Genomic DNA, 26,027 nt, shown 5'->3' on the forward strand with positions numbered 1-26,027 from the left:
CCGCCCCGGCGGCACCGCACCGACCGCTCCGCTCCGGCAGCACCGCCCGCACCGCCCCGGCCGCCGCCCCGCACCCACCGCTCCGCTCCCACCGCCGGTCCCGCACCGCCCGCCGGTCCCGCCGCCCCGCCCGGTAAGTGCCCGCCCGCACTCCCGCCGAAGTTTCTCCGCGCTGCCGCAGCGGTGCGGGCTCTGCGGGACGCGGTCGCCCTCCCGTCCCGGAGCCCTTGCCGGCGCCGCCGCTGCCCCGAGGTGCGTCCGTCCCCGGGTGCGGAGGGGGGTGGGAGTGGCGGGGCGCTGCTGGCTCGGCCGGGGGCGACCTCCCCGCCGTGTCCCGGTGCCGGGAGCGGGGCGGGGGCCGGCGCTGCCCGCGGAGGCCACCGCCGGGGCGCGGTGCCCGGGGCTGCCCGTGGGGGGCTGCGCCCCGGAGGCAGCTGGGGACAGAGCCTGGGGGGCCGCAGGTGGGTGCAGCCGCGGGTGCGGGGGGCTGCGGAGCTGGCAGGGACCCCCCCCGGGGGCGTGGGACTCCTCCCCGCCCCCCGCGGCGCAGAGCCGAGCCGCCGGGTCAAAGGTGCCCTCTGGGCGCCGAGGGATGCTCCAGCTCCGCATCCCTGCCTGCGCCCGCCCGCGGGTGCCCTTGGGGTTTTGGCCCTGGGGGGTGGCCGGGGGCGCGGGGCTGTCCCCGGTGCAGTGCGGGGAACGCGCCCCGGTGCTGGAAACCGGTGGAAGCGGCATGGCTCCAGCCGTGGGCGGCCGCAGGCCCCGCTGCACCGGCGGCTTCTCCGTAGCGGCCTGGCTGGGAGCCAGCTCCAGCCAGTCCCTTCCCCGGACTGCAGCAAGCCCCGGGATCCTCCTTCACTTCTGGCGCTTGCTGCGTGCTGTCGGGGTGCAGGGGCGAGGAGGGGCTCACTCCGGAGCCGGGGGCATCGGTGTTGGGGTGCCGCAGCCTCTGCACCCGCCGCTGCATCGGAGCCGTGCCCAGCACCTCGCTGCTCCCCTGCAGCCTACTTTTAAAGAAGGGCGGGAGTGATCCCGACAGCTCTGCAAATTGGGCAGGGGACAGGCAATATTGCAAGGTGACTGTGGCACGGGGAGGGGGGGAACACATGAGCCTGTGTCATGCATCACTTCGTGGTCCCCAACTATGGTGGTACCTCTGTGTGTCCCTCTGCACCGGGCGCTCCTCGGTGCAGCGCTCGCCTGTCCCCCAGGTGAGGGTGGCCAGGGCAGTGGGTGTTGCGGGGTGACATCCGCTGCAGGGTGTCACCAGCTGCGGGACGTCGCCCGCTGCAGGGTGTCTGGCAGCAGAGTCCCCCTGCGCCGTGGCGGCTGCAGGGCGCTGAAGGACTCCCCGCCTGCTCCTCTGCAGCAGCGAAAACTTCAGTCCTGGAGCGAAGGTTCTCATTTATTGTGCGCCGAGGTGCTGCTGCAGCGATGTCACTCCTGTGCACGCTGTACGGGAGCGCAGCCACCGGCAGGAGTCGTCTCCTGCCTGCTGCATTATTCCTCACTAGCGCAGCGCCTTGGCCGCAAGCTGCCGGGGGCTGCCGGAGCCCCGGGGCAACCTTGGGTTGCTCTGCGCCTTCGCTGCACTTGGGTGCTTTTGGACAGAGTATCGTGGTGGGAAGAAGCGTGGCTTGTGGTGGTCTGTGTGCTGGGGGAGCGTGGGGCACGGGGGAAGTGATGCACCCAAGGTCATTGAGGCCGCCAGTGGCAGTGGGACGTCACCTGTGCTGCTTGGGAAAAGCACCATCCAGTCAAACACCCCCCGCCCCCGAAACTCAAAGCCCTCTCGGAGCGATGCCCTGTCCCCCTTCGTGCAGCTGGGGAAGCGCCGACGTGGGTCTGACCTTGCCCGATCACCCGTCACTGAGCCCGGCTCTCCCAACCCCCTGTGGCGAGTGCTAGTGCCCCGTTTGCCGGGAGCTGGCCCGAAGCCCCAGTGCCCTCGATTCTGCAGGGCAAGGACGTGTCCCTCGCCGCCCGTGAGCCCGACGGTAGCAGCAGCAGTGAGCCAGCATTGGCTGCGCTGCATCGCCGCCGGCACCCCTCTGCCGCGCAGCACCCGGCACCGCAGAGCCACGGTAGGAGGGAGGACACGTGAATATATGTGTGTCTATCCTTATATATACGTGTCTATCCTTATATATACGTGTATCTCCTTCTCTCTGTGGTTGGGGAGGGGGGGGTTGTGGATCAGCTGCCTTTCTGCCGGCGAGTTGCCCGCGTGGAGCCATGCCTGATGGGATGGTGCAGCGGTAACATTTGCTGCCGGCTGCTCCCGGGGGAGTCGCGTCCTGTTCCCTGAGCCCTGGGGACAGTCACTGGGTTTGAGCTAAAGGCCACCGAAGCGTGCCGGGACTCCTGCTACCCGCCGACGGGTGGGAACGGGGCCCTTCCTCCGGCTCACGCTGGTTTTGGCCAAGGCCCAGCTCCGGGAGCCGGGTGACTGCGGCTCCTAATTATGACTTGAGTTTCTCCTGCCCGGGGCTGCGCAGGAGAGCTGCGAGCCGGCGGCCGTGGTGTCCTCCAGCAGGATCGATGCCCAAAGCAAATAGACGGGACCCAGCGCCCGCTGGTTTTCAACCCTTCTATTTTTTTTTTCCCCTTTCCCTCTTCCCTGCCCCTGGCAGCGGAGCTTGGCGCTGTGCCTGCCTGTGCTCCTCTCAGCCCGGCGGCCGCCGACGCTCTGCCTGTGCCAATATCTGGAGCCGCCGGTAAGTGCAGTCTGGCAAAGTGCTTTTGCCCTTGGCTGCAGTCGGCCTTTTCCTCCCGGGTGAAAGCCCGGCTCTTCCCCAGCTCGTCCCCGCGCCCGCTGCGGCTGCCCTCGGCTCAGCTCCCGCCGGAGCCCACCTTTTCCCCAAAGTGCTCTTTGATTATTAGCCCTAATAATTGTGTTATCGCATCGACTGAAGCGTTTCAGATGCCAAAGCTAATTTTGCTCTTCATGCCTTCCTTCGTCAGTAATGGGATTTTGATAACATCGTGTGTCCAAAAAGTATTGGATAAACTCAGCATAATTCCCCATTTATTAATTAAACCATAAATTAGGCAGCGTGTGGCTGGAATCCGAGATGCCCTGTACCTGTGTGATCTTACAGCCGGGGATGGTGCTGGCCCCTCCCTGCCAGCCCTGGGTGCGGGGTGCCAGCCCCCGCCGAGCTCAGGGACTGCCACGTCCTGGTCCCGCGTGCTGGAAGTCGAGCGATGCTTCACTTGCTCCGGTGCCTGGAGGAGGGATCACAGTGCCCCTGGATACGATGCCGGTCTGACGGCGGGGTCGGAGGCTGGCAGAGCTCCGGTGGCTCTGCCGGTGCTGCAACCTCCGTGCTTTGGGAGGGGGGAACCGCGGCTCCGGCAGTGCATGCAGCCATGCCGGGCTCTGCCAAATCGCTGCTGCCTGGCAGCACCCTGCTCTCCTGGCGCAGGCAATTGTCCAACTGCACCAGATCCATCCCCGCTGAGCGCCGGCAGTTGGGCATCTGCGGCCCCACCTGCCTGGAAGGGGCTCCTGGTGCCGTTGGGGGGGTCCTTCACCTCGTGCATCTTAAGGAAAGCTGGTGTGTTTTAATTAATTTGGGGTGTTTCTTGCTCCCTGGCTCTTCCCAACCCTGCAAAGGTGCAGCAGATGTGGGCTCTGGGCCGCTGCATCCCCAAGGGATACAGGGAAGCCGGGAGCAAAGCGGATGCTTGTGGCACGAGGTGGAGGTGGGGGCTGGGGGCAGACGTGGTGCTGCACTTGGGCACGTCCAGCCCCTGAGCTGGGGGGGGCCTGGGGGATCATCCCGCTGCTGGGGGGCCCGGCGAGCTGCTCTGGGGCCGGACTGAAGCCACGGGGATGGGTGAGTGTCTGCGGGCAGCGGGGATGCCCGAGATGCTGGTTTGGGGTCGGCAGAGCTGATCCGGCAGCCGGTGCTCCGGCAGCGCTGGCGTGGGTCGAGGCGTCCCTCACTGCCCGTGACCCCGCTGTGATGCCTCACGCTGAACCCCTTCTGCCAAAGCCTCCCGGGAGCTGGGACCAGCCTCCCAACTGCTTGGCAGCGTCACCGTGTGCCGGAGGAGACGGTTCCCACCTCCTCCTGCGGGACATGGGATGTCCCCGGGGATGTGACTGGGACCGGAGATCCCTAAGGCAGCACCGCTGCTCCCATCGGCCTGGAGCAGAGGATTCAAGGTGGAAAACGCCCCCAGATTTCCATGCCGTGCGGGGATTTACAAGCACGTGGATGCCCTGTGGGGCTCTGACGCTGTCTCGATCTGCTCCCAGGGGAGTTACGGGGTCGGGGAGAGCGGGGTGGGTGTGGGGCGAAGGCGCCGGCGTGTGCCCGCTGCCGCCCACGCGCGAGCCCGGCGTCGCTGCCAGCAGCCTGGCGCAGCCACTGCCTCGTGCCGCAATGAACCGCGGTGCCAGGCTCAGCGCGGGTTTGTGCTGCCTGAGGGCATCATGGACGCCCTCTGGTCTGGGGGCCCCGGCCATGGGGGAGCCTTGGCGGGGGGGCAACAGCTGCCAGAGCCGGTGCGGCAGTGGGTGCTGGACAGGGTGTTTTGTAGCTCCCCAGGCAGGGGGGCTCTGCGGGTTATTCTGGGTGGAATAGCCGGGATGCACTGGCAGAGCAGCTCCTCTGTGCAGTCCCAAAAACATGCGCCGTTGTGCTTGTGCCCCCGAAACGCCTGGAGCAACGCAGGGAGAGAGCTGGGAGGGGCCGGGGAGGAGCAGACCCCACTGTGGTGCCCGGGGGGCTGTGCCCACCGCCGGGGCTGGGCTCCCCCCTCTCGCGGTGGCTTTTCTCCGGCTGCACAAGGTTTATCCGTGGGAGTCAGTTCCTGGTGTCCTGGCCTTGGTGGTGCTTCCTGCCATGATTAAACCCCCCTGGACTGGTGCGGTGCTGCATCCCCACTGATGGCATCATCATCGTGCCTCCACCGTCCCCTTTCTCACTCCAAATGCCACCAGGGGCCCTGGGGACGCAGAGCTGTACTCTGCCTCTGGGGCTCTCTGCGCCTTGGAGCTGGGCAAGCAGCCGCCAACATCGCTCCCGGAGGCAGCTGGTCCCTGGGGACTGAGCCCCAGCTGGTGGGGGAGAGGGAGACGCTGAAGGTCGGGCATCACTGGAGCCAGTTTTCTGGATTTCTGACACTGGCCCGTCACCGCCTTGGGCTTGGCTGGGTGCCCTGGGGATCTTGGGGGGGGCTGTAGCCCAACATGGAGCCTCACCCCTGGAAATGGCACCTCGTGGCTCACGTTTGCTCGTTTAGCCCGCGTTCGTTTAGCTCGGGAGTAGCGCAGGGGCATGCGCTCCCCTGTCTCCCGTCTCAAATCGATCCTCCTCATCTCAGCTCTCTCCTGGAGCAGCTTCTGGCTCTGCCCCAGGGGCTTGTCTGGCTTCTTTTTTCTCCCCCCCATATTGATCAGGAACCATCGCCGTTGCACGGGGCCATCGCCGGGGAGTGCCGGCCGCAGGGCAGCGTTGCTGGCAGAGCGGTGCCAACCCGGCCGAGCAGGATGCGGACCCTCTCAGCCATGTGGTGCCTTCGAAGTGCCAGGATAACTCAGCCCATCACCGTCTGTTGCCCTATTTAGCTGCGCTGGTCTCCCTGGCGGAGCGAGGCACGGCCACCATGGCATCGTCGGCGCTGGGGAGCAGGCTGGGCACCGGCCGGCGCCTGTCCCCTTTTTTTTGGGAGGCTTTTTGGCCATTTGCAGCTCTGCGTGCCAAGGGTGGGCTGCCGGCGCTGGCTGTGCTTGGGGTGAGCCCGGCGCTTCGCCGTGACTCGGCTGCGGCGGCCGGCACCATACGGGATGCTCTGGTGTCCTCGGGGACGGCTGCGTCCCCACGGCTCAAGGGACCGTGCTCTCCAGTGTCTCCAGATGCCTTGGCCATGGGTGCTGTGGCAGCACGTGGCACGTGCCGAAAGCCCCTGGATGAAGTGCCGATGGCGAGCGGTGCCTGCAGCCCCGTGCCCGGCGGAGCTGCTGCAGCCTCCCCACGGGTAGGAAGGACATGGGTGGCCTGTCCCCTCCTCGGCTCTGCGCTCGTGCCGCCACACCACGGCTGGAGAGGCCACAGGCTGCTCCCCGCACGCCCAAGGCAAGGGGGACCTTGGCCTCCTCTGGTGCCAAGCTCTGCGGCTGTATAAGCAGATACCTTGGCGCGATCTCTCGTTTGCTTCCCAGCTAATTATCAGGGCGGCTGCCTTCTGTGGGGTCTCGGCAGCATTGCAGCAGCACCAGACGAAAGTGGGAAGCCGAGAGCCGTACTGGGGAGGGAAGAGAAGGCGCTCGCTGTCCCCTTCGCTGCTGGCACCGAAACGCCAGTTGGGTGGTCGGGGAGCGGCTGCCGCAGCGCCTGCCCCGGCTCCCGCGGGAACCCTGGCACCAGCCCCACTTCCAGCCTCCTCGTGTCCTTCCTTCACTGCTGGGGCAGCAGCGACGCTGGCGGCGAGGGACAGTCGGGGCCTGACCCCCTGGGGAAGGCGGGGAGCAGCACCCGTGGGTGCCAGGCAAGGCTCGGACCGCCCGGCCGCGGGCCCCCCCTCCCCGCTGGAGCAGGCGCGGGCATCGCGTGCCGTCACTCGCCTCTTCCCCCGTCTCGCCTGGGTGCTGTCCTGGTTTTACAGAGGCACAGAAAACCCCGAGCTGTCTGGCCCAGCACCCTGACGCTGGTGGGTGCCAGCGGCGGTCCCCGTGCGGGGAGGCGTCCCTGGGGAGGGGTAAACCCGGTGGCTCCGCCAGCAGCCCCAGGTGGGCACGACGCTTTTGGGGGGCACCCACCAGCACCGAGGGGGGACCCCGGAACATGGCAGGGTGCCTGGCTGCCGGGCAGGCGCCGCGCTGGGGTGATGCTGCTGCGGGGGGGAGATGCTGGGAGCCAGGTGGGGGGGCGGGGTGGGATCACCCCCTCCCCAGCTCATTGCACGCCCAGCCCCGGGGGGTCCATTGGCCTTTAGCCGTCCAGCCGGCGCAGCCGGGCCGGTGGGAGCCGCGGCAGTGCTCGGCACAGCCTTCTGGCAGCGGGAGCCAGGGGTTTTGAGTTGGGAGCACGAGAAACCATTAATCTGGTACCGGAATGATGGATGAAGTCTACCTTTAAGACTGCGTTTAACTGTTAGATGTCTCTTGGTTTTGCTGTAAATAACGCAGCTGCTGTGACACAAGAGCAAGTCCTCTGTCAAAGGCAAGCACCAGCCTCTAAAACAGCCAGTCCTTGCATTTATTATTTGATTTTTCATTTTACAAGCCAGCCCCCCTGAGCTTGGGGCTGGGTCCCCTTCCTTGAGGCCGGGGGCAGGAGCTCATCATGGGGTCCCTGGCCCTGCCCGTTTGCAGGGAGCCCAGTGCCTCCAGCCCGGGGCGACGGTGGGGACCCGGAGGTGGCCCCGTGGCAGAGCGGGGCTGCGGGGGCGTGCAGGAGATGTGCTCTCCATTGGCCGGGCAGCTCATCAAATTTTTACAGGATTCAAGTAATACTCCAGTGTGGTGCTCTGTCCCCCAGCCCCGAATTGCTCATCTCCCAGGGAAGGGCCTGCGGTCGGGGCTGCCGAGCCCCAGCACATCATTATTTTTAATTAGACGAGCTGGGTGCTGGCTGGTGCTGAGAGGCAGCGAGCAGAGCTCGCGGGTGTGTGTCGGCGGGGAGGGAGGGTGCAGGCCGGCTCTGATCCCCACCCGGAGATGCCGTCGGAGCCCGACGGGCAGGACGGTGAGCAGCACTGTGGGTGCCGGTGGCGCTGGCGGCTGTGTCATCAGCCCAGGCAGCGGCAGAGTGGCAGGGTCCCGGCACAGCTCTGGGCTGGGAGGGACGGTGCGGTTCACCCCGTGCCTCAGTTTCCCTCGGCGGGCCGGCAGCGATGCGTCGTTCGGGCTGCGAGGGCTGGGGGGGGGATATCTGGCCAACGGCGCCTGCTCGTATTCGGGTGGGGGGAGAGGGGAGTGTGGGTCTGTGTGGGCCATGTCTCGGCAGCTCCCGTCTCGTGATCCCACTTGCCGCTACTGGAGCATCCTCACTCCATCACATGCCCTCCCCGTGCTGCTGCCGGCCCCCCTTTCCCAGCCCGGTGCCAATATCCTTCCCGGAAAAGTGCAAGGCTGGAGGAGCAGAAACTCCCCTCGCCCTCAGCAGCGTAAATCAGGAGGGGGGTGTCAGCAGCGGGGGGCTCCGGGGGGAAAGCGCTGCAGGTGCTGCTGCTGGAGGATCTGATCCGTCGCCGCCAACGTGGTGATTGCGGGTTTGTGCCGGGCGGAGGAAGGGGAACGGGCTGGGGTTCGCTGGGCTGGGTGGTGTCAGAGCCCCTTGGCACTGGGGTCCTGCAGCGTCCCCCTCCCCGGCTCCCCTCCTCTCCCTCCACCCGATCCCTCCGTCTCCCTGAGCCTCCCCACATCCCTGCCCAGAAACTCTCTGGTAATCAAATGACCTTTAGAAGCCAAGTCATATTTTCGCCGTAATTAGTCTCCTATCTCATTGCTGTGAGCTGAAACCCATGTCCCCTCCGTGTCTGACGCCGGACATGCCGGTCCCAAAAGCAGGGGGGTGTCGGGGGGGTCTTGAGTTGTGCAAAAGGACGCGCAGGCATTGGGTCCGGCAGAGATGGCATCTCCCTCCTCAGCCCTCGTGTCGCCGTTCCTGGGCACCAAAAGAGCTGCCGGCATCGAGATCTGGCTGGGGCACTGCCAAACATCGCAGCTGTACCCCGAAATCCCTGCTTGCCCCCGGGATGTATTACGGGAGCGTGCCGGCTCTGTAGTGCCCAGGCTTTCTGCCGACACTGGGGTGGGAAGGGGCTTCCCTTTGGGACCAGTTTGGGATTTTTATTACTGGTTATCCGAGCCCGAGCACTGGCGGGGGACGGGGGGTGCGGGTTTTGGCATCAGCTCCCAAAGCTGACGTTCGCGGGGGGCTGGGGGTCCCCACGTCTCCGTCCCGGTAGGATGACTCACAGCAGAGCCCCGGCTTTGCCATCCCATAAAGGACTGATAACTCGTTGCTCCGGGCCCACGATGGCAGCACCCCTTCGTTAACTAACGAGCTTCCCCCCCAGATCGGGATCTCCCCTGGACAAGCCAGCACGCAGCGCCCTGGGCTGGGAGAGCCGGGGGTCGGGCCCCCCCGGGTCGGGCCCCCCCTTACCCGCCTGCCCACGGCCCTGCCTGGTGCTCTGCCAGCGGCTGCTGCCGCTAATTGCTGCCTCAGCCTCATTAATCTTGATTTGTTGCCGCTTTCTGCCCTCCGTCATCACAGCGGGCTTCGCCTCCCCGACGGGGAGAGCTTTCGGCTGCCAAAGCCGCCCCCGCGGAGGAGGGGGGGGCGGGGGGGGGTTTCCAGCAGCTGGTTCCCTGAAATCCCGCGCCGGGGAGCGCTGGGCTAGCCCGGGTGCTGCGGTGGCCAGGGACATCCCAGTCCTGCCCTGTGTCCCCAGAGTCCCCTCCTGGGTCTGGTCCTTCACCAAACGTCCTAGCCGATGAAGGCAGGAGCGCAAGGGGGGGCTGGGGGAGTGGGGTCCCGAGGACTCCGGGGGGAAATCCGGGTGCTCGAATGCTTTTATATTTCTTTTTAAGACAGTGCAAACCTTGGTGTTTTCCCCATTTGATCCGGCTGGTTTGCGTACCCCAGCAGGGGTGATTTGCTGGTGGCGGGGGTGGGGGGAGAGACCCACCCCCATGGCTCTTCTGCACACCCCGCTTCTCCCTGCCTGGTGCCCCGAAACGCCCCCCGATGACAACAAATAAAGCCTAAAAACCCTCTGAGCTCCCGCCGTCTCCCGGCCTGTCCCGTCGGTGGGCGCCGAGGCGGAGGAACCCGGTACCCGCCATGCTCAGCCAAACGGGGAAAACCCAAAGTTTTTTGGCTTACGGGACGTGCCGGGTGCCGCGGCAGCCTGGGGTGGGGGTGTTCTCTGGGACAGAGCCTTTTGCAGGAGGAGGAGGAGGAGGAGGAGGGATGAAGGGCTCGTGAAAGGGATTTTTACGGGGTCAAAACCGCTTTTCCCGATACGGGGATGGATGGAGATGGGATCACCGGCTCCAGCCTGGGATCGCCATCCCGCCAGACCTCGGGGTGCTGCCGGCAAACGAACCCCAGCCCGGCTGTTCATTATGTGTAACCAGGGGAGTGGGTTCATCCCTTTGGAGCACGGTTGAGTGGGAGCCAGCTCCCCCCCCGCCCCCCCCCCGCCCAGGTGTAAATCAGCAGAACCCCTGCAAGGGTGATGGAGCCAGAGGGGTTTACACCAGCAAGGGCCAAAGCGATGGGGCTCGTTTTGAGCTCAGTGCAGCTCATAAGGGCTCTAATAGCAAGGGGGGGGGTCAGGGTAGGATTTCGGTGGTGATGGGGAGGTGAGCCTGGGCGGGGGGGGTGGGGCTGGCTCCTTCCAGGCCAGATGTTCACAGCTGGGGGGGCCACCAGCTGGGGGGCAATGCATCACGGGGTGCACGGGGGATGTATCAGGGGGCCTGGGGGGCGATGGCTCATGCAGGAGTGTGCGCTGGGGGGGGGGGGGTCTGGGTGGTGTGTTAGGGGGTCTGGGAAGCTGCGGATGGGGCAGGATAGTGTCCTGTGGGATGTGGGGGGGGGGCTGCAGCGGTGGATTTGGGGTACTGCACTGCAGGGTGCAGGGTGAGGCGGGGGGTGCAGGGGGAGATGCGTTAGGGGCTCTGGGGGGAAATGCACCGGGGGGGTGATGGGTTGGGGGGGGGTGCAGGGGTCACGAGCAAGGCGGTGCGGGGTGCAGGATAATGCCCAGGGGTCTGCGGGTGGCACCCGGGGGGCTGTGGGGACACCACATAGCAGGGGCAGTGTAATTTGGGTGCATGGGTGATGCTCCGCTGGGGTGGGGGTGGGGGGGTCCTCCCCCCCCGCTGGGGTCTCGGCAGCGGCTGCACGGGTGAAGCCCACCCTGTGCTGCTCCGTGGGGAGCTCCCGGCTGTTTTGGAGGGTGCGGGGTGGGTCCTGCCGTGCCCTGATGGGTGCTGCTGCCCGGGGAGGAGCTGGGGGGTCCCCGGGGGTCGGCAGGGCAGGAGGGGGTGGTGAGACCCCCCTCCCCAGCCAGCACACTCCCCTTCCCAGCCGGTGTTTATTGCTGATGCCTTTACCCACGCTTGTTCTTGGGCCAAGGCCTGATAGAAATGGTTATCTATATCAGTCTTTATTTCTTTCTGTCCTTAAAACACTGGGGTCTTGGTGGAGGGATGTCGGGGGGGGGGTGGGGGCAGCTCCAAACCAGTGGAGGGATAAAGGGGAAACTTCAAGCACCGGAGGAAACGCAGTGAATGGCCTCGGCGGGGGCGGCCGAGCAGGGTTTGGGGGGTCGACGGGGACAACGGGGAGCCCAGCTCCCGTCCCGCCTCCAGCCAGGCTCCGGCAGCCTCCCCAGCCCCGCCAGCGGCTGCCACGGCTTCCAAAACGGAGGGGAGGAAAAAAAAAAAAAAAAAGAAAAAAAAAAAAAGAAAAATTGCAGAAGAAGGAAAAAAAAAAAAAAAAAGGCAAGTGGAGCCCGAGCAGGACTGCATTGCAGTGCCGCCAGCCCAGGGCCCCGCAGCGCTCGGCCACCCCAACGCCCTCCCGGCTCCACCGGGGTGACCTGGCTGGGTGTCGGGCACGGTCAGGGCGCCCAGACGGGGACAGGGTGCTGGGACGCCTGGGAATCTGCTCCGTGGGGCTGGAAGTGGCTTTGCACCCACAGCCGAGGGCCTGGGCTTCCCCTCCCCTTGTATCTGCAGTGTGTGGCAGGGGACGGGGGATGTGACCAAGGACACCCAGTGGGGCGGTGACACAGTAGGGATGGGGGACCGGGGGGTGAGGGGGCCCAAGGACCCACTGCCTGCCCCCCTGTCCCATCTGCTGCACCCTGGCTGCTCCCCAGGGCCCTGCCCCACGGCACCCCCCACCCTGCCCCACACTGCACAGCCCTGGGCCCTCATGTGGGCAGCAGGATCGGACCCCCCCCGCCCCATCCCCATGGTGGGGGCTGCAGCATCCCATGGGGCTCCAGGGGACTCAGGCAGGGGGGCAGCAACAAGATCCCCATGAGCCTGTGCCCCGCCCCCCCATCCCCTCCCGTGCCTCAGTTTCCCCCCCCCCCAGTCCCCAGCTCCACCAGCACCTGGTGAGCATGCGGGCTGCTGGGGCAGGTGACAGAACAATTAATGCTGCTAATTAGCTTGCCTTGTTCAAAAATAGCCACCGTATCAATTTCTGACACTGCTGAGCCCCCCCCCCACTTCCCCCCACCCGCCCTGGGCAGCACCCTAAAGCCCCCCAGATACCCCCCAAATCCCCGTTTCCCCCTGCCGAGTGCCTGCACCGCCGCCATCCCCTCCACAGCTCGTCCCCTCCACGGCTCGTCCCCCCGCATCCCCCCTGCCGCCCGGGGCTCCCGCGCCTGCTGGGAGGGTTTTTCCTTATTGTGCTATAAATTATTTCAAGAAATCAATCAGCAGCTGCTCGCGGCGGCACTGAGAGCGGGGACACGCTGTCTCAGTGCCCACCCCCTCCCCGGCCCCAGCCTGCAGGGGTTTGCGTGGCAAACGTGCACGTGCAGGCGCACGAACGCGCGGGTGCTCCATGGAAACCTCACGTGGGACAAAGGCTCCGAGACGTGGCACCAGCGCCCGCGTCTCTGCGTCGGGTTTGTCCTGCCTGAGCTCCTGAGCAGGTCAAACACAGGGCTCAAGGCCAGGCCGGGAGACAGGCCCGAGCCCCACGGCGGTTCAGACCTTAAGCATTCAACGTCTAAGGTTGGGGGTGACCTGCTGTGGAAAGAGTCCTGGGAGTCCTGGGGGACAACAGGGTGCCCATGAGCCAGCGATGTGCTCTGGTGGCCAAGAAGGCCAATGGCATCCTGGGCGCATCAAGAAGAGTGTGGCCAGCAGGTGGAGGGAGCTTCATCCTCCCCCTCGGCTCTGCCCTGGGGAGGCCACAGCTGGAGCACTGGGGCCAGTTCTGGGCTCCGCGGTTGCAGAAGGCCAGGGAACTGCTGGAGAGGGGACAGCAAAGGGCCACCAAGATGCTGAGGGGACTGGAACATCTCATCTCTGATGAAGAAAGGCTGAGGGATTTGGGTCTCTTCAGTCTGGAAAAAAGACGGCTGATAAATACTGACAGGGGGGGTGTCAGGAGGATGGGGCCAGGCTCTTCTCAGTGGTGCCCGGGGACAGGACAAGGGGCAACGGGCACAAACTTGACCATGGGAAGTTCCATCTCAACATGAGGAGGAACTTCTTTGCTGTGAGGGTGGCAGAGCCCTGGCACAGGCTGCCCAGAGAGGTGGGGGAGTCTCCGTCTCTGGAGACATCCCAAACCCGCCTGGACGCGTTCCTGTGCCACCTGCTCTGGGTGACCCTGCTCTGGCAGGGGGTGGGACTGGGTGATCCCCGGAGGTCCCTTCCCACCCCGGCCAGTCTGGGATTCTGTGTGATTCTGTGACTTGCAGATGCACCCCCCCCCCCCCGCCCCAAGGCGGGTGTTGAGGTGGGGGGGCCTGGCCTGGCCGGGTGCCCTGCGCTTGGCGCTGCCCACCCTGTACCGCACGTTTGGGTGCAAAGCGGGTGCCATGGGCTGCGCCGCGGCAGGGTGCTCCCCTGGGGTCCCCGCTAGCATCTTTGCTTTGCAGCCCTGCTCCTTGGTGCCCACCCAGGGGAGCTGCAGGGTGTCAGTAGCCTGGACCCCCCCCCCCAACCCTGTGTCTGTGGGCGCAGGGCAGAGCCAGGACTCAACCTGCCCCCAATATGAGGTGCAGGATCTCGCACCTGGGGGGCTGGAGGGGGCATTGCCCTGTGCCCGGGGGCCCTGCAAAACCGCTGCCCTGCAGCTCTTGGGTGCAGGTGCGTGGGGCTGGGGGCTTGGGACAGGCGGCATCACCCCCCCTCCCCGAGGGTGCTCAGACCTGCCCGGCCACCTTCTTCCCAAGCCCAGCCGCCTGCGGAGCTCGCCGCCATCCCGCTTTGGCAAAGCTTGCCTTTTGCACAGAAATACAGGTCAGGTCAGGGAGCGAGCGTTGCAAAAACGCTGCTTTGCCTGCAGCGAGCTGGAAAGTGTCCAGGCTGCCCCAGGCAGCATCTGCCGCCTGCCTGCGGCTCCTCCCGGCAGCTTTGCCTTCCTCCTAGCAAACCTCAGCGCCCGGACGGGGAAAAACCCCCTCGCGTTGCTCTTCTCGTAGCAAGGCCCCAGCTTGGAAATGCTCTGGCTGCCCCACAAGGGGAAAAACCCCGTCCAAGGGGTGGTTTTATGGGTCGAAGGCGGCTGTGGGGAGCTGCTGTCCATGTGGCAAGCAAGGGACAGCATCCCGTCCCTGTCCCTGTCCCTGTCACCCCATAAAAAGGGGCCCCATGCCAACCCCGTCTTCCCAACAGGCCATCTTGGAAGGATGCCTGCAGCTCCCAGTACCTCCCAGTACCGGTTGGCCCTTAGGCGTCGACAGTGGCTCCAGGAGACAGGTGAAAAATGAAAGAAGGTCGGGTGTCCTTGGCTGCTGGGAAGCTTTGGGGAGCCCTTGTAGCCCTCTGGATTAAATAACTCTCCATGGGGCAAGGGGTTAAATCAGCAGCTCCTGATTCACCCAGAGCAGGACGTGGTGGCTGTGGGGCACCTCCAGCATCTTGCTCCAGCTCCCCAGTGCCATCCACCACTGAGTTACGGGGAGCTGGCTGCTGCATCGTGTGATGCTGATTCTGGTGTTTGCAGCGGCCGCAGCCGCTCCATGGGGCGTGAAGGTGGCCACATCCGAGGTCCAAGGGCAGGAGAAGGAGTTGATGGAGCGTGGAGAGCCTCTTAGATGCTCAGCGTGTTTGGGAGTGCTCCATGGGAAGCAGGTCCAAGCAGGTTGACTTGCACAGATGTCCAAGATGGATAAATCCACAGTGGGGGCTGGTGACTGTGGTCTGTGCTGGTCTCAGAGCTGTAGGCTGGGGAAGAGGGATGCTCCTGAGGTCCAGGACCTCAGCGTGTGCATCCTCTGAATTACCGTGTCCTGCACGTGAGGCCTGAGGTCAGGCAGGGATCTGGCATTGCCTTGGGTGGAGGAACCCTGCAGTGGCCTCTGGGGACCCAGCCCATACCACAGCGAAAGCCCTGGGCATCCTCTTTGGCTGGGCTACGGGAGGTACCCAGTCGAGATGAGTCACTCCTGAATGAATCCCTTCTGCTGCCATCAAAGTCCTTCATCCACCATGGGCCCAGAGCAGGACCAGACCCCACCGCCCGCCCGAAACCTTTGTGGCTGTGACATGGAGGTGACTGCCAGAAAAACCTGGTAGGCTTGAAAGAACCTCCAGGAAGATACTGAGATGGTCTCCTCCAACCATCTTCACGTCCTGTGTGACAAGGTCACGTCTCCGTCCCCTCCCTGCTGCGCTGTGTGAGTGTGAGCACTGATCCTCTGCCGCCCTCCTGCCCCGACGCGGGGGGACGGGGCTGTGGGACTCACCCGGGGATGGCATTTTCTGGACCGTTCTCTCTTCTGTGCCCCAGCCAAGCTGCCAGTTGATAACCTCAGGCAACCAAAATTCCTGGCCCAGGTCCCCTAAAGCATGACAGCTTGACCAAAATCACGTCTTTGGGGTTTGCTTGTTTTGCCTCCTGCCTTGCACAAAGCTTTTGTGGCATCAGGAAGGTGCCAGGCTCGTTAAAGACATGGGGAAAGGGAGTAATCGGTGCATCCCGTAGCTGCCTGATGCCAGGGTCTGGCTCCTGGGGAGGCTCGGGGGTGGTGTGGGCTCGCGGGGCAGCGTCTTCAGAACCTCCGTTGACGGGCATCGGGAATGTTTTCCAGCTGAGTGTTGCCTTTGCTGTTGCAATTTGGGCTCCGATTTACAGGAATTGGTGCATTTACAATAAATAGGTGTTTTGTGCCCGTTGCAGACAAAACGCACAACCCGGGGTCACTCCTCGCGCTTTTAAAGTGAGTTTCTCATCCGCGTGGCCATGGAAAACACACGCAGGGTTTCAAAACCCAGGAAGAACCCCCCCAAAAAGGGCCCCAAATCAGATAAAGACTAGCCCCAAGCTACCCCCCGCTGAAGGGTTATTTACTGCGTCTCTTCCCTCTGCCTGGCTGGGATGGATCCCAGCAGCCCTGCCTCCAGGACGTTAATCCTAAAGGAGATCACGCCAGGTTTTACTCCCAGTTTGGGATGTCTCCCAGCTTGATGAACCCCTCCATGAGCCAGCAAAGGGGGTTCTCCAGCCACCCTGGCCCCTGCGCAGCTGCTGGGGGGTCCTGCTGCTCCCAGCCGCGCCGGGGACGGATGCTTCTCTGTTTGCTGTAACTTTGTGTATTCCCAGTGCAAATGCTGCGGGTGGAAGGGATGGAGGATGAAAGGAGGGGTGATGCTCCCGGCTAGCCCGTGGTGCTGGGATGCTGTGGGTCACGCCACAGCCCAGCTCCTGGGGCTGGAGTGTTGGGGGTCCGGTGTGGGGCCGGGGACCTTTCCCCCAGGGAGCAGGATCTGCCACCAGCCTGGTTTTTAAGTCAACCAGATGCCACCAGCAGCTGGAAACTTCGCCGTGACATTGTTATCTGCAGCTCTTTGTAAGCGGAGACATTGGGGTGGTGAAGCCTGCACTGGTGGCAAGGACCTTGGTGGGGTGGGAGTCACGTAATTAGCCCGTTCTGGTGTGAGAAGGGCGGCCTCTGCCTCGCATGGGGTCCCCCCAGCCCCCCACCGCTCTCCTCCCCCCTCACGTCCCCCCGCCAGCAGCAGCACAGGAGGAAGGTGTGTGGGCGCGGAGCTGAGCACTGGGTAACTCAGTGCACGATTCACCCCAGAGGCAGCTGGAGACGGCACAGCAGAGACACTTCGGGGCAGGAAACCCCCAGGTCTCACTGGCCGACTTTTTGAGGCGAGAACACTCCTTTTCCGCTGCTGTGGGAAGGTTGGAGGAGCAGCCGGTGCCGGGGAACAATGCTCCAGGCGAGGAGGCTTCACCAAGAGGGGAGAAGAGCTGCAGGAAAGGGGGTTCCTCCCGTGCTGGGGCTCACGTGTCCCCAGAAACTCCTTCCTTGGTTACCTGCACTCCTGCTCAGCTGTTTGCTTCTCCCTCTGGGTAGCCTTTTATCTTCTTTAATCCCACCAACACCATTAATTACCTTGGCTTCTTGCCTACTCTGATCTTCCCTTTGCAATCTTGCCTTCTGCTGGGTTAGAGACGCACTTTGAGAGGTCCAGAGCTGGGTCATGGAAGTACTTTGGGTCCAGAGCTTGGTCGAGGTAGCACTTTGGTGTTGGAGCTGGGTTGTGGAGGCATTTTGGGGCTGGAGCAGGGTCGTCGAGGCACTCTGGGGCTGGAGCTGGGTTGTGGAGGCACTTTGCACCAGTTTTGTTTGCAGGAGCAAACGCCACATCTGCTGGACTGTGGGGTGGGTGTCCCTGTCCTTGAGGGGGTGCTTCAGACCCTGCTGACCCTTCAGACCCTGTAGAGCTGGCCCTTACCTGCTTTCATCCATCCTCAAAATGTGCCCTGCAAGAGCTCCCTGGGGCTGGAGGAAGAGCAGTGTGCTGCTCCTCTCCCGTTCCCATCCTTGGAAGTTCTCCCAGGTCTGGGAGCAAGTCCTGAGGGTCCCACCCTGGCGCTGGGTCCCTGCATAGAGCAAGGTCTGGCTGCTGCCATGTGTTGGGTCTTCTGGTGTCTGATGGGTCCCTGCTTGAGAAAAGGGGGAGGCGAGGGGGTGGGGTGGGTTGGTGCTGGCTTTGTCCAAACAAACCTTGCTCATCTCTCCTGGGGATGCAAACACCCCTTCCCTCATCCCATGGGCCCTCGCCAGGCAAACCTGCCCCTACGAACGTGCTCAATGTCCGCAGGAGGCTCTGAGCTGGCACCAGCGTTGACATGATGCTGGGTGATGCTCCCAGTGCCTTTGGAGGTCTCAAGGGTCAGGCAACGTGGGGGTCAACTGCACTCCCCATCACCCGTGAGGGAATCTAGGTGTCTGATCCCTCACGTCCTTCATGACCACTGGGCTCTACGCCCCTCTAGCAGATCAAGCGCCCTGCTGTAGCCCTGCTTGCGGGGCAGATGTTGCCCTCGGTGCAGACATCCCCGCTCAGGGATGCAGCCTGGGCATGGGGAGGGGTGGGGGCAGCAGGGACCTGGGTAACCACCAAGGTGTCGTGTTTCAGGGAGCCCCTGACCCATCATGACGTTCAAGCAAGCGTCCATGATGGCCCCGGAGGCCACGGCCACCACGATGCCTGTGGCCACGATGGAGAACTCCACCGAGGCTGCGGGGCCAGGCGAGAGCAAGGAGGACATGTTCACCAAGCTGAGGGACAAGTTCATGAATGAGCTCAACAAGATCCCCCGTGAGTAGCTGCCTCCTTGTCCAGGTATTACTCTCCTCATGACCCCACCACTGCTCCAGTCCCAGTGCAGCTTGTGGGACAAGGCGGTGGGGTGGCTGGGGCTGGGAGGGAGCTGTGGGGCTAATGATGATACCGGCTTTTGCCCGCAGTGCCACCCTGGGCCCTCATCGCTATCGCGGTGGTAGCTGGACTCCTCATCCTCACCTGCTGCTTCTGCATCTGCAAGAAGTGCTGCTGCAAGAAGAAGAAGAACAAGAAAGAGAAGGGCAAAGGCATGAAGAACGCCATGAACATGAAGGACATGAAGTCAGGCAATCAGGTGACGTCCTTCTGGACTGCTTGGCCTTGTGGTGTAGGACGATCCCTCCGGTTGAGTTACAAACCATGTCAGGGCACTCGTAGCTCAGGCAGCAGAGGGGGATGGAGCCACCAGGATCCTGCGATGGGGCAGTGCAGATGGGAGCCTGGAGCTGAGAGAGCAGCACTGTCCTCTCCCAGCGCTTGGTGGTCTGGGTGGGACCTGGCTCAGGCTGCCCTGGATCGACTGATGCTTCACCTGGGTGTTGTGTCTCCTTGCCTTCCTCTGAGTTCCCCTCTCATTTCTCTGTGCCTTCAGCAGAGAGGGGAGGACCCCCAGGCCAAAACCCCCACCGGTTTGGGGGGAGGTCCCCAAAAAGCCAGTGCTCAAGTGTCAGGTTCTAGTGCATGGAGCGTCCTGGGGGGCCAGGAGGGGACAGCAGGAAGGAGGCCCCAGCGAGTTTGGGGTGATCCCGGCCATTTCAGTTCATCAGCCCAACCCAGGGCCGTTTGGAGGGGGCAGGAGATTTTGAGTGTCCGTTCCTGCTCTTCAGAGCAGCGTGGGCACCACGGGCATGCAGGCAGGGCTGGAGCGGTGGGGGCTGAGCGGCGATGCTCCGTCCTACCTGCCTGTCTGCACGCCCCCGTGGTGGTGGGAGATGTGGGGTGGGATTCCCTGTGGAGGGCGAGGGCTGCCATCCCCTGGGGCTCGACGGGGCCATACAAACCCCGATTCCCCACCTCACCATGGGTCCTTGTCAGTGCTCTCTGTAACGTGACTCTCTTCCCTCCCGCTGCTCCTGCCATCTTCTCTCCCTGCTGCCTTGTCTGCGTGTTCCCTCCCCGTCCCGGGACGCCCTCCACGGTAGGTGCCACCATGAACCTACTTCTCCATTGACTGCTTCCAGGGTGGGACAGGGGACCTGGGGACACGTCAGAGAGGTGATGAGGAGATGGGGCTCCCACGCCATGGACCATGGCTTGGAGAGGCATGGAGAGGGGTGGATTTGCCTTCGGCATAGGAGAATTAGGTTGGATCTCTATTACAGTGTTAATAAAATGGCCCTGCTAAGGCCTTAGCACCGGCTGCAGCGCTCCCCCAAGCGCGGACTGTGGGGGGTAGCGTATCTCTGCACCCTTTGCAGTAGGTTGCTTCCATGCAGCCCCCCCATAGAAACACTAAACCTCTCCCCACTGGGGCTGACCCTGCGTCCCAGCGCCCCGAGGCAGCTTCCACGCCATCTCGGCCAGACCAGCACGGAGCAGCCGGGGGCCACCCGGCTTCCCAGCAGCTGCGTGGTTGTGGGCAGAGCTGGGGCCACCCCAGGGCCACCCCAGGGCTGCCCTACTGATGCTTTGTGTCCCCAGTGCAGGTTGTCTCCTTGCCCCTCATGGGGAGAACCCAGGGCTTGAGATACTAGTAGGGTTGGGGTGCCAGAGGTCCCCATCAGTGCGAGGACGCAGACGCTGGGCTGTCACCCTGCTGCTGATCTGGGCACCTCTGCTGCTGTTGCAGGATCAACAGGATGACGATGATGCAGAGACGGGTCTGACGGAGGGGGAAGGTGAGGAGGAGGAGAAGGAGCCGGAGAACCTGGGCAAGCTGCAGTTCTCACTGGACTATGATTTCCAGGCGAACCAGGTGATGGAGGCGCTGGGGCTCGGCTGAGGAGACGGGGGAGTGGGGTTTGCCCACGGAGGGTATTTGAGAAGAGGAGTCTCCCTGTTGGACCTGGGTGGCGTGGGAGGGAGGGGGGAGCTGGGTGCTGCGCCATGGGGAGTCCTGCTCCATGTTGGGCTGGAGACAAGCCCTTGGCAACTACAGCACATAGCTGGGCCATCTCACTGAAGACACCCCTCTCCCCCCTCCAGCTGACAGTGGGGATCCTCCAGGCTGCTGAACTGCCAGCTTTGGACATGGGTGGCACCTCAGACCCATACGTCAAGGTGTTCCTGCTTCCTGACAAGAAGAAAAAGTATGAGACCAAAGTGCAGAAGAAGACACTCAACCCTGCCTTCAACGAGACCTTCACCTTCAAGGTGAGCCCCCTACCAACAACGTGGGACCTTGTCTCCCACTCCCGTCTTTCCCCTTGACTGTGTCCTGGTCCCGTACTTTGACCCTTGCTGCTGGGAGTGGGTGGTTGTGGCTTGGGCTCCTCTGAGCCCGTTGCCAGCCCAGTGGCCCTTTTTGTGCAGGTCCCCTACCAGGAACTGGGTGGGAAGACGCTGGTGATGGCCATCTACGACTTCGATCGCTTCTCCAAGCACGACATCATCGGTGAGGTGAAGGTGCCCATGAACACGGTGGACCTGGGCCAGCCCATTGAGGAGTGGCGGGACCTGCAGAGTGGTGAGAAGGAGGAGGTGAGAGCGGGACCTGCAGAGTGGTGAGAAGGAGGAGGTGAGAGCGGGGCTGGCGCGGGGCCCTTGGCCAGCTGAAACCCTTGGCCATGGGGGTTGAGATGTGGGGTGACCATGGAGCGGCCATCCCCCAGTGCATGGCTATTGCTGTGGGGTCCCACCTGAATCCCACGGGTGTCCTGAGCCTGACCGCGGGGCAGGATCTGCCCCTGTTGTTCCCCCGTGCAAAAGCCTTTCAGTAACAAAACCAAAGAGTATAAAAGCCTGGGTGCTGCGCTGGGACTGGCCCGCCCCAGCCCCAGGTGATCAGATCAGCTGGTGCACAGGGTGCCAGCTCGTGCCTGCATCGAAGGATGAGCAGGGTTTGGGGGGACCTGCCTGTGGGATCATGTACCGACGCTGTGGTATGAGGCATTGGCAAGGCTCTGATATCTGCTCCCTGCTCTGCCTGGCAGCCAGAGAAGCTAGGAGATATCTGCATCTCCCTCCGCTACGTGCCCACGGCCGGGAAACTCACTGTCTGCATCCTGGAGGCCAAGAACCTGAAGAAGATGGATGTTGGGGGTCTCTCAGGTGGGTGTTGGCTCGTGGACATTCTCCTGCTGCCCCAGTTTGTGTCTCTCAGCATCCTTTGTTGGGGAAGGACACTGGGGCCTTCAGTCTGGCAGAGCTCGAGAAAGCCCCCTCCAGTGTCTGGGACCTCCCGCACTGGAGGCAGCCCAAGGTCTGGCTGGGGGTGAGGGGGGATGGGGATGGGATGAGCCCCCTGACCTTTAGGAGGGACATATTTAATTTGGTCTGCTACTGTGTCCGGGGCCAGAATGCTGCAGGACCTGGGTGGTGAAAATGCTCCTCTGCCATTTGCTCCTGGTCTTGCTCCTTCTCAACATGGGGCCAAGGACCGTGGTCGATGGCGTGTTTTATTCCAGAAGTGTCTTCCCAACTCCATCCCAGGGATGAAGGCTCTGCCCAAGGACCCTCAACTCTCTCCAGACCTGCCTTAACCAGGAGAAGAGTAGCACCTGCATGGCTGGAAGGGTTCAGCTTTATTGCTGGGGTGTCCTGCTCCAGAAAACGGGGTGACAGGCCAGCACCAACTGGTATCACTCCACTGTCCCCAGCCCTCCAACAAGGGGACCCAGCGGATGCAGAGGAGCTCCATCCCTTGGCCAGTTGCTCCCACAAATCCTCTGCAGCCCAAATATTTTTGCTTTGGCCTCCATCCACAAAACTTGGAGCACCTTTACTCTTTACAACATGGTGCACCTCATCCTAGGCTGAGACTTCTCCTGAGACCAGGCTGATGGTGTCCCCTGGGCATGTCAGCCCTGGCTGATGCACCCTCCTGTCCCCCCTAGATCCCTACGTGAAGATCCACCTGCTGCAGAATGGCAAGAGGTTGAAGAAGAAGAAGACCACAGTCAAGAAGAAGACCCTGAACCCCTACTTCAATGAGTCCTTCAGCTTTGAGATCCCCTTTGAGCAGATACAGGTTTGTCCGATGACTCCCCTGAGAGGCAGGCAGGGTGGGGGCGATGGGAGAAGTCCTACAGACGCCCGAGCCCATGTCCCAGCCTTCCCAGCAGCCTGAGCGTCTCCTGCCAAGCTCCTGGTCTGGTCACCCGTGATATATGTCCAGCCCTAACCTGGGCCTGGGCTGATGCTGAGGGCGGCTGGTGCAGGGGCAGAGGTGGGAGGCTGGTTAGCACCCATGGGAGATACAACCCCAACCAGGATCACAGCTGGAATGGGGCTTTCCTCTGCTCCTGGTCCTACAGTGTTCACCCGAGTCAGAGCAGGGAGCCCCCGTAGTCCTTGGGGCATTTTGGACCATTGGTAGGTGCCTTCTGCCCCTCCATGTCCTCTCCTATCCCTAGCATCTGCCCCTTGCCCCAGCCCAGCCCCATCAAGTCCTGCAGCTCACAGCTCTTGCCCAGCCCCACACCACCCTGTGGTGACCATTCCCAGGTGGCCACGTCAGGATGAGCTGGGCCCTCACCGTGGCTCTGCAGGCCTGGGCGTCCTTGGGGAAGGAAGTGGAGGAAGTTATGGGCATGGAGGGGACCCTTCCCCAAAATTGGCCATGGTAGGGCTCAGCCTTGGGGGATCCCTGGGGTGCCCTGCTGAGCCACCCCACAGCTGGGGACAGCATGGAGGCTGTGGAGCAGTCCTGGCCTCTGCGCCTTTTCACCCCTCTAAAGAAGGTTTCCTCCTTTAGAAAGTGCAAGTGGTCATCACAGTGCTGGACTATGACAAGCTGGGGAAGAACGAAGCCATCGGCAAGATCTTCACAGGCTGCAACTCCACTGGCACGGAGCTGCGGCACTGGTCCGACATGCTGGCCAACCCCCGGCGGCCCATTGCCCAGTGGCACTCGCTGAAGCCAGAGGAAGAAGTAGACGCAGCTCTCGGGAAAAACAAATAGGAAGAGTTGCCGGCCAACGCGGCACGGCACTGCGGACAGTCGAAGTGACCCAGAGCTACTGATACCTCAGTTACGCAACCTTTGGTTTTGTTTTTTATGTTCTGTTTTAAGCTGAAATACCCTTTGATGGCTGTGGAAGGGTTTCCAGACAGTCCCAATAGCTTCCGGGGAAGAGGTTAAAGACACAGATGGTTCTTTTCGTTCTTCAGCATCGCTCCCTTCTGCTGCATGTCCCATCGCCTCCGCCCACCATCCCTTCCAGGTGGACCCTTCCATCCTGGACCCTTCCAGGTCCCACCTGGGACCTTCCCCAGTGGCTGCGTCACCAGCCCACAGCATCGCTGCCACCGTCCTTCCCTTGGGTTCATGTGGGGAACTGTCGAATGTTGCATGGAGATGATACCGGAGCCTGATAGTGCAAGATGACCAGACCCACTGTGCTTGCCTGGGGCGTGAACAGCTGCGTGGACATCAAACTGGTGGAGAAGACCCTCTGTGGGAGACCCAGGTGCCTCCCGGTCCTGCTCTGCCTCCCTCTGTCCGGGAAAGGTGAGAGCCGTGGTTTTGGACTGAGGATGGCCAAGTGTCCTCGGCCAGCTCCAGGTTTGGCTTCTTCTGGGGAGAGGTTTGCAGGGACCTCGGGGTGGTGGGCTGCCGAGCCCTTGGTGTTGCAACCGGGGCCATGGGGGCCTGTCTGAGCGCAGGGAGCTCCAGGGGGGTTCTACTCTGGGGAGACACATGGTGGGATGTGTACGCCACGGCAGCGCAGTGTGGGCCACTGCCACCTCTGCCAAGTGGCCGTCATGTCCCCAAAGGCTGGGCGAGGACAGCTCTGGGTGATTTGCCTGGGTGTCCCACCACGCTTGGTTGAAACCTGTAGCTCCAGCTGCTTCCACAAAGCAGGTTTCTGCTGAGAGGTCTCCAAATGGGAGGGGGGCAGCCCCCCATGGCAGTGCCAGGTGCCTCCCCGAAGGCCATCATGTGTCCCCAGGGATCAGCCCTGCTGTGGACACCCCAGCACAGCCCTGGGGCAGCCAGGGATCTATGGGGACCTCCAGCCCCACCGCTGTGATGCAGGTGGGAAGGGTGAGAGAGAGCCCATGGCCAACGAGGGACCAAAGCCCCTGACCCCCACAAGCTGCTGCTTCCCACCGGGCTGTTGGCTGCTGGACCCACCTCATCCCACTCCCCGTGGGGGTATAAGCCATATCTGTGTCCCTGACAGCGGGCAAGAGCTTCTCGGGGCCACCTCTGCCACTGCGGGACCAAGCACCTGAGCTGGAAAGCGAGCATCGGGAGAGGGTCCAGCAGCCCTGCCCAGTTCGGCCCAGTCTGTACTGGAGCACTGACAGCCAGAGCTGGTGTCACTGTCCCAGCCCTGTGCCCCCCGGCAGCCTCGTGCTCCTGGCTCCGCTTTGCTTTCCTGGAATCGGTTGCAGGAGGTTTCGGCAGGGTTAAGCAGCGAAGGGCGATGCATCTTCAGCGAGGGCGCCTTGCAGCGAAGCAGCAGAGCTCTGGGGGCAGCCGGGGATGCCCCGTGCATCGGGGACACCGCTCTGGGGACCCAACGCCCGGGCTGGGACTTCAGTGAAGGGCATCCCGAGCCCGGGGATAAAGGGCCGAAACTGAGCTCACCCCGGCAGCCCCGTAGCCCCCAAAGGGCATCTCAGCCCCGGCTGGAGGTGGGGAGATGATGGGAAACAGCTCAAGGCGTTCAGGTTGGACACGGGGACAAGCCCCTTCCCCTGGAGGGACGTGCAGCTCTGGGACAGGTCCCCAGGGAGGGACGTCTCTGTCCTTGGGGGAGGTCTGGGGTTCGTTTTGCTAAGCCGTGGTCTGGTGGTGGGGGTGGTTGGACCAGAGACCTCCAAAGACCACGTCCACCACCACCTGGGTGGCATTTAGCTTATGCCCCAGGGCCCGGCCCGGCTGCTGGAGCTGCAGGATTGAAGGTGGCACCGGGGCCACGCTGGGCCACAGGGCCTTCGTGGGTCATCAAACGAGTGGCCCTGCAGGGCCTTCTCCAACTTTAATTAGTCCCTTTTCCTACTGGATGCGTCAGTGTCAGCAAACGAGGTCCTGCCCTCATCGTTTAGCTGAAGGGGAAGAAGTCTTGGGGTGCTTTTAATTAACGGGGAACTGGGGGAGGCTGATGCCCCTCGTCCAGGGGACGCTGGCAGGATTCAGGGTCTCGAATCAGTCCCATTTCGGTGTCTGTCCGGGCACCTGGGGGGGCGTTGGCCTCATGTGGGAATGGGTTAAAACCAAAGGGATCGGAAAGAGCACTGAAATCCTCCTGCTGGCTCTCATGGAGCGTGCGCGGCCCCGCGGCTCTCCCAGGGCAGCAGGCGGAGGTGGGCACCACAACTGTCCACGTGCACACGCACCCCCATGCACTCCTCATGCACCCCCCCATGCACTCCCTACGCACCCCCCCATGCACCCCCCATGCACCCCCCCATGCATGCACTGTGTAACCCTCCATGCACCCCCCCATGCACCTCCCCATGCACCTCCCCATGCATGCCCCCCTGCACCCCCCATGCACCCCCCCATGTACCCCACCACGCATCTCCCCATGCACCTCCCCTGCATGCCCCATGCACCCCCCCATGTACCTCCCCCATGTACCCCCTCATGCACCCCCCC

The 26,027-nt window shown here is 63.4% G+C and overlaps 1 protein-coding gene across 1 annotated transcript; it reads left to right on the top strand.

Moving 5' to 3' along the window:
* Positions 1-25,832, top strand: SYT2 (synaptotagmin 2). The gene is made up of 9 exons (XM_074564162.1): positions 1-133; positions 18,110-18,292; positions 18,442-18,611; positions 20,115-20,231; positions 20,462-20,629; positions 20,789-20,956; positions 21,409-21,526; positions 22,312-22,445; positions 23,172-25,832. The coding sequence occupies exons 2-9, from the start codon at positions 18,127-18,129 to the stop codon at positions 23,376-23,378; spliced, it is 1,248 nt and encodes a 415-aa protein (XP_074420263.1). The 5' UTR covers positions 1-133; positions 18,110-18,126; the 3' UTR covers positions 23,379-25,832.
* The last annotated feature ends 195 nt before the right edge of the window (positions 25,833-26,027 follow it).

The sequence above is a fragment of the Larus michahellis genome, chromosome 21, assembly GCF_964199755.1.
Source record: "Larus michahellis chromosome 21, bLarMic1.1, whole genome shotgun sequence".
NCBI lineage: Eukaryota > Metazoa > Chordata > Aves > Charadriiformes > Laridae > Larus > Larus michahellis.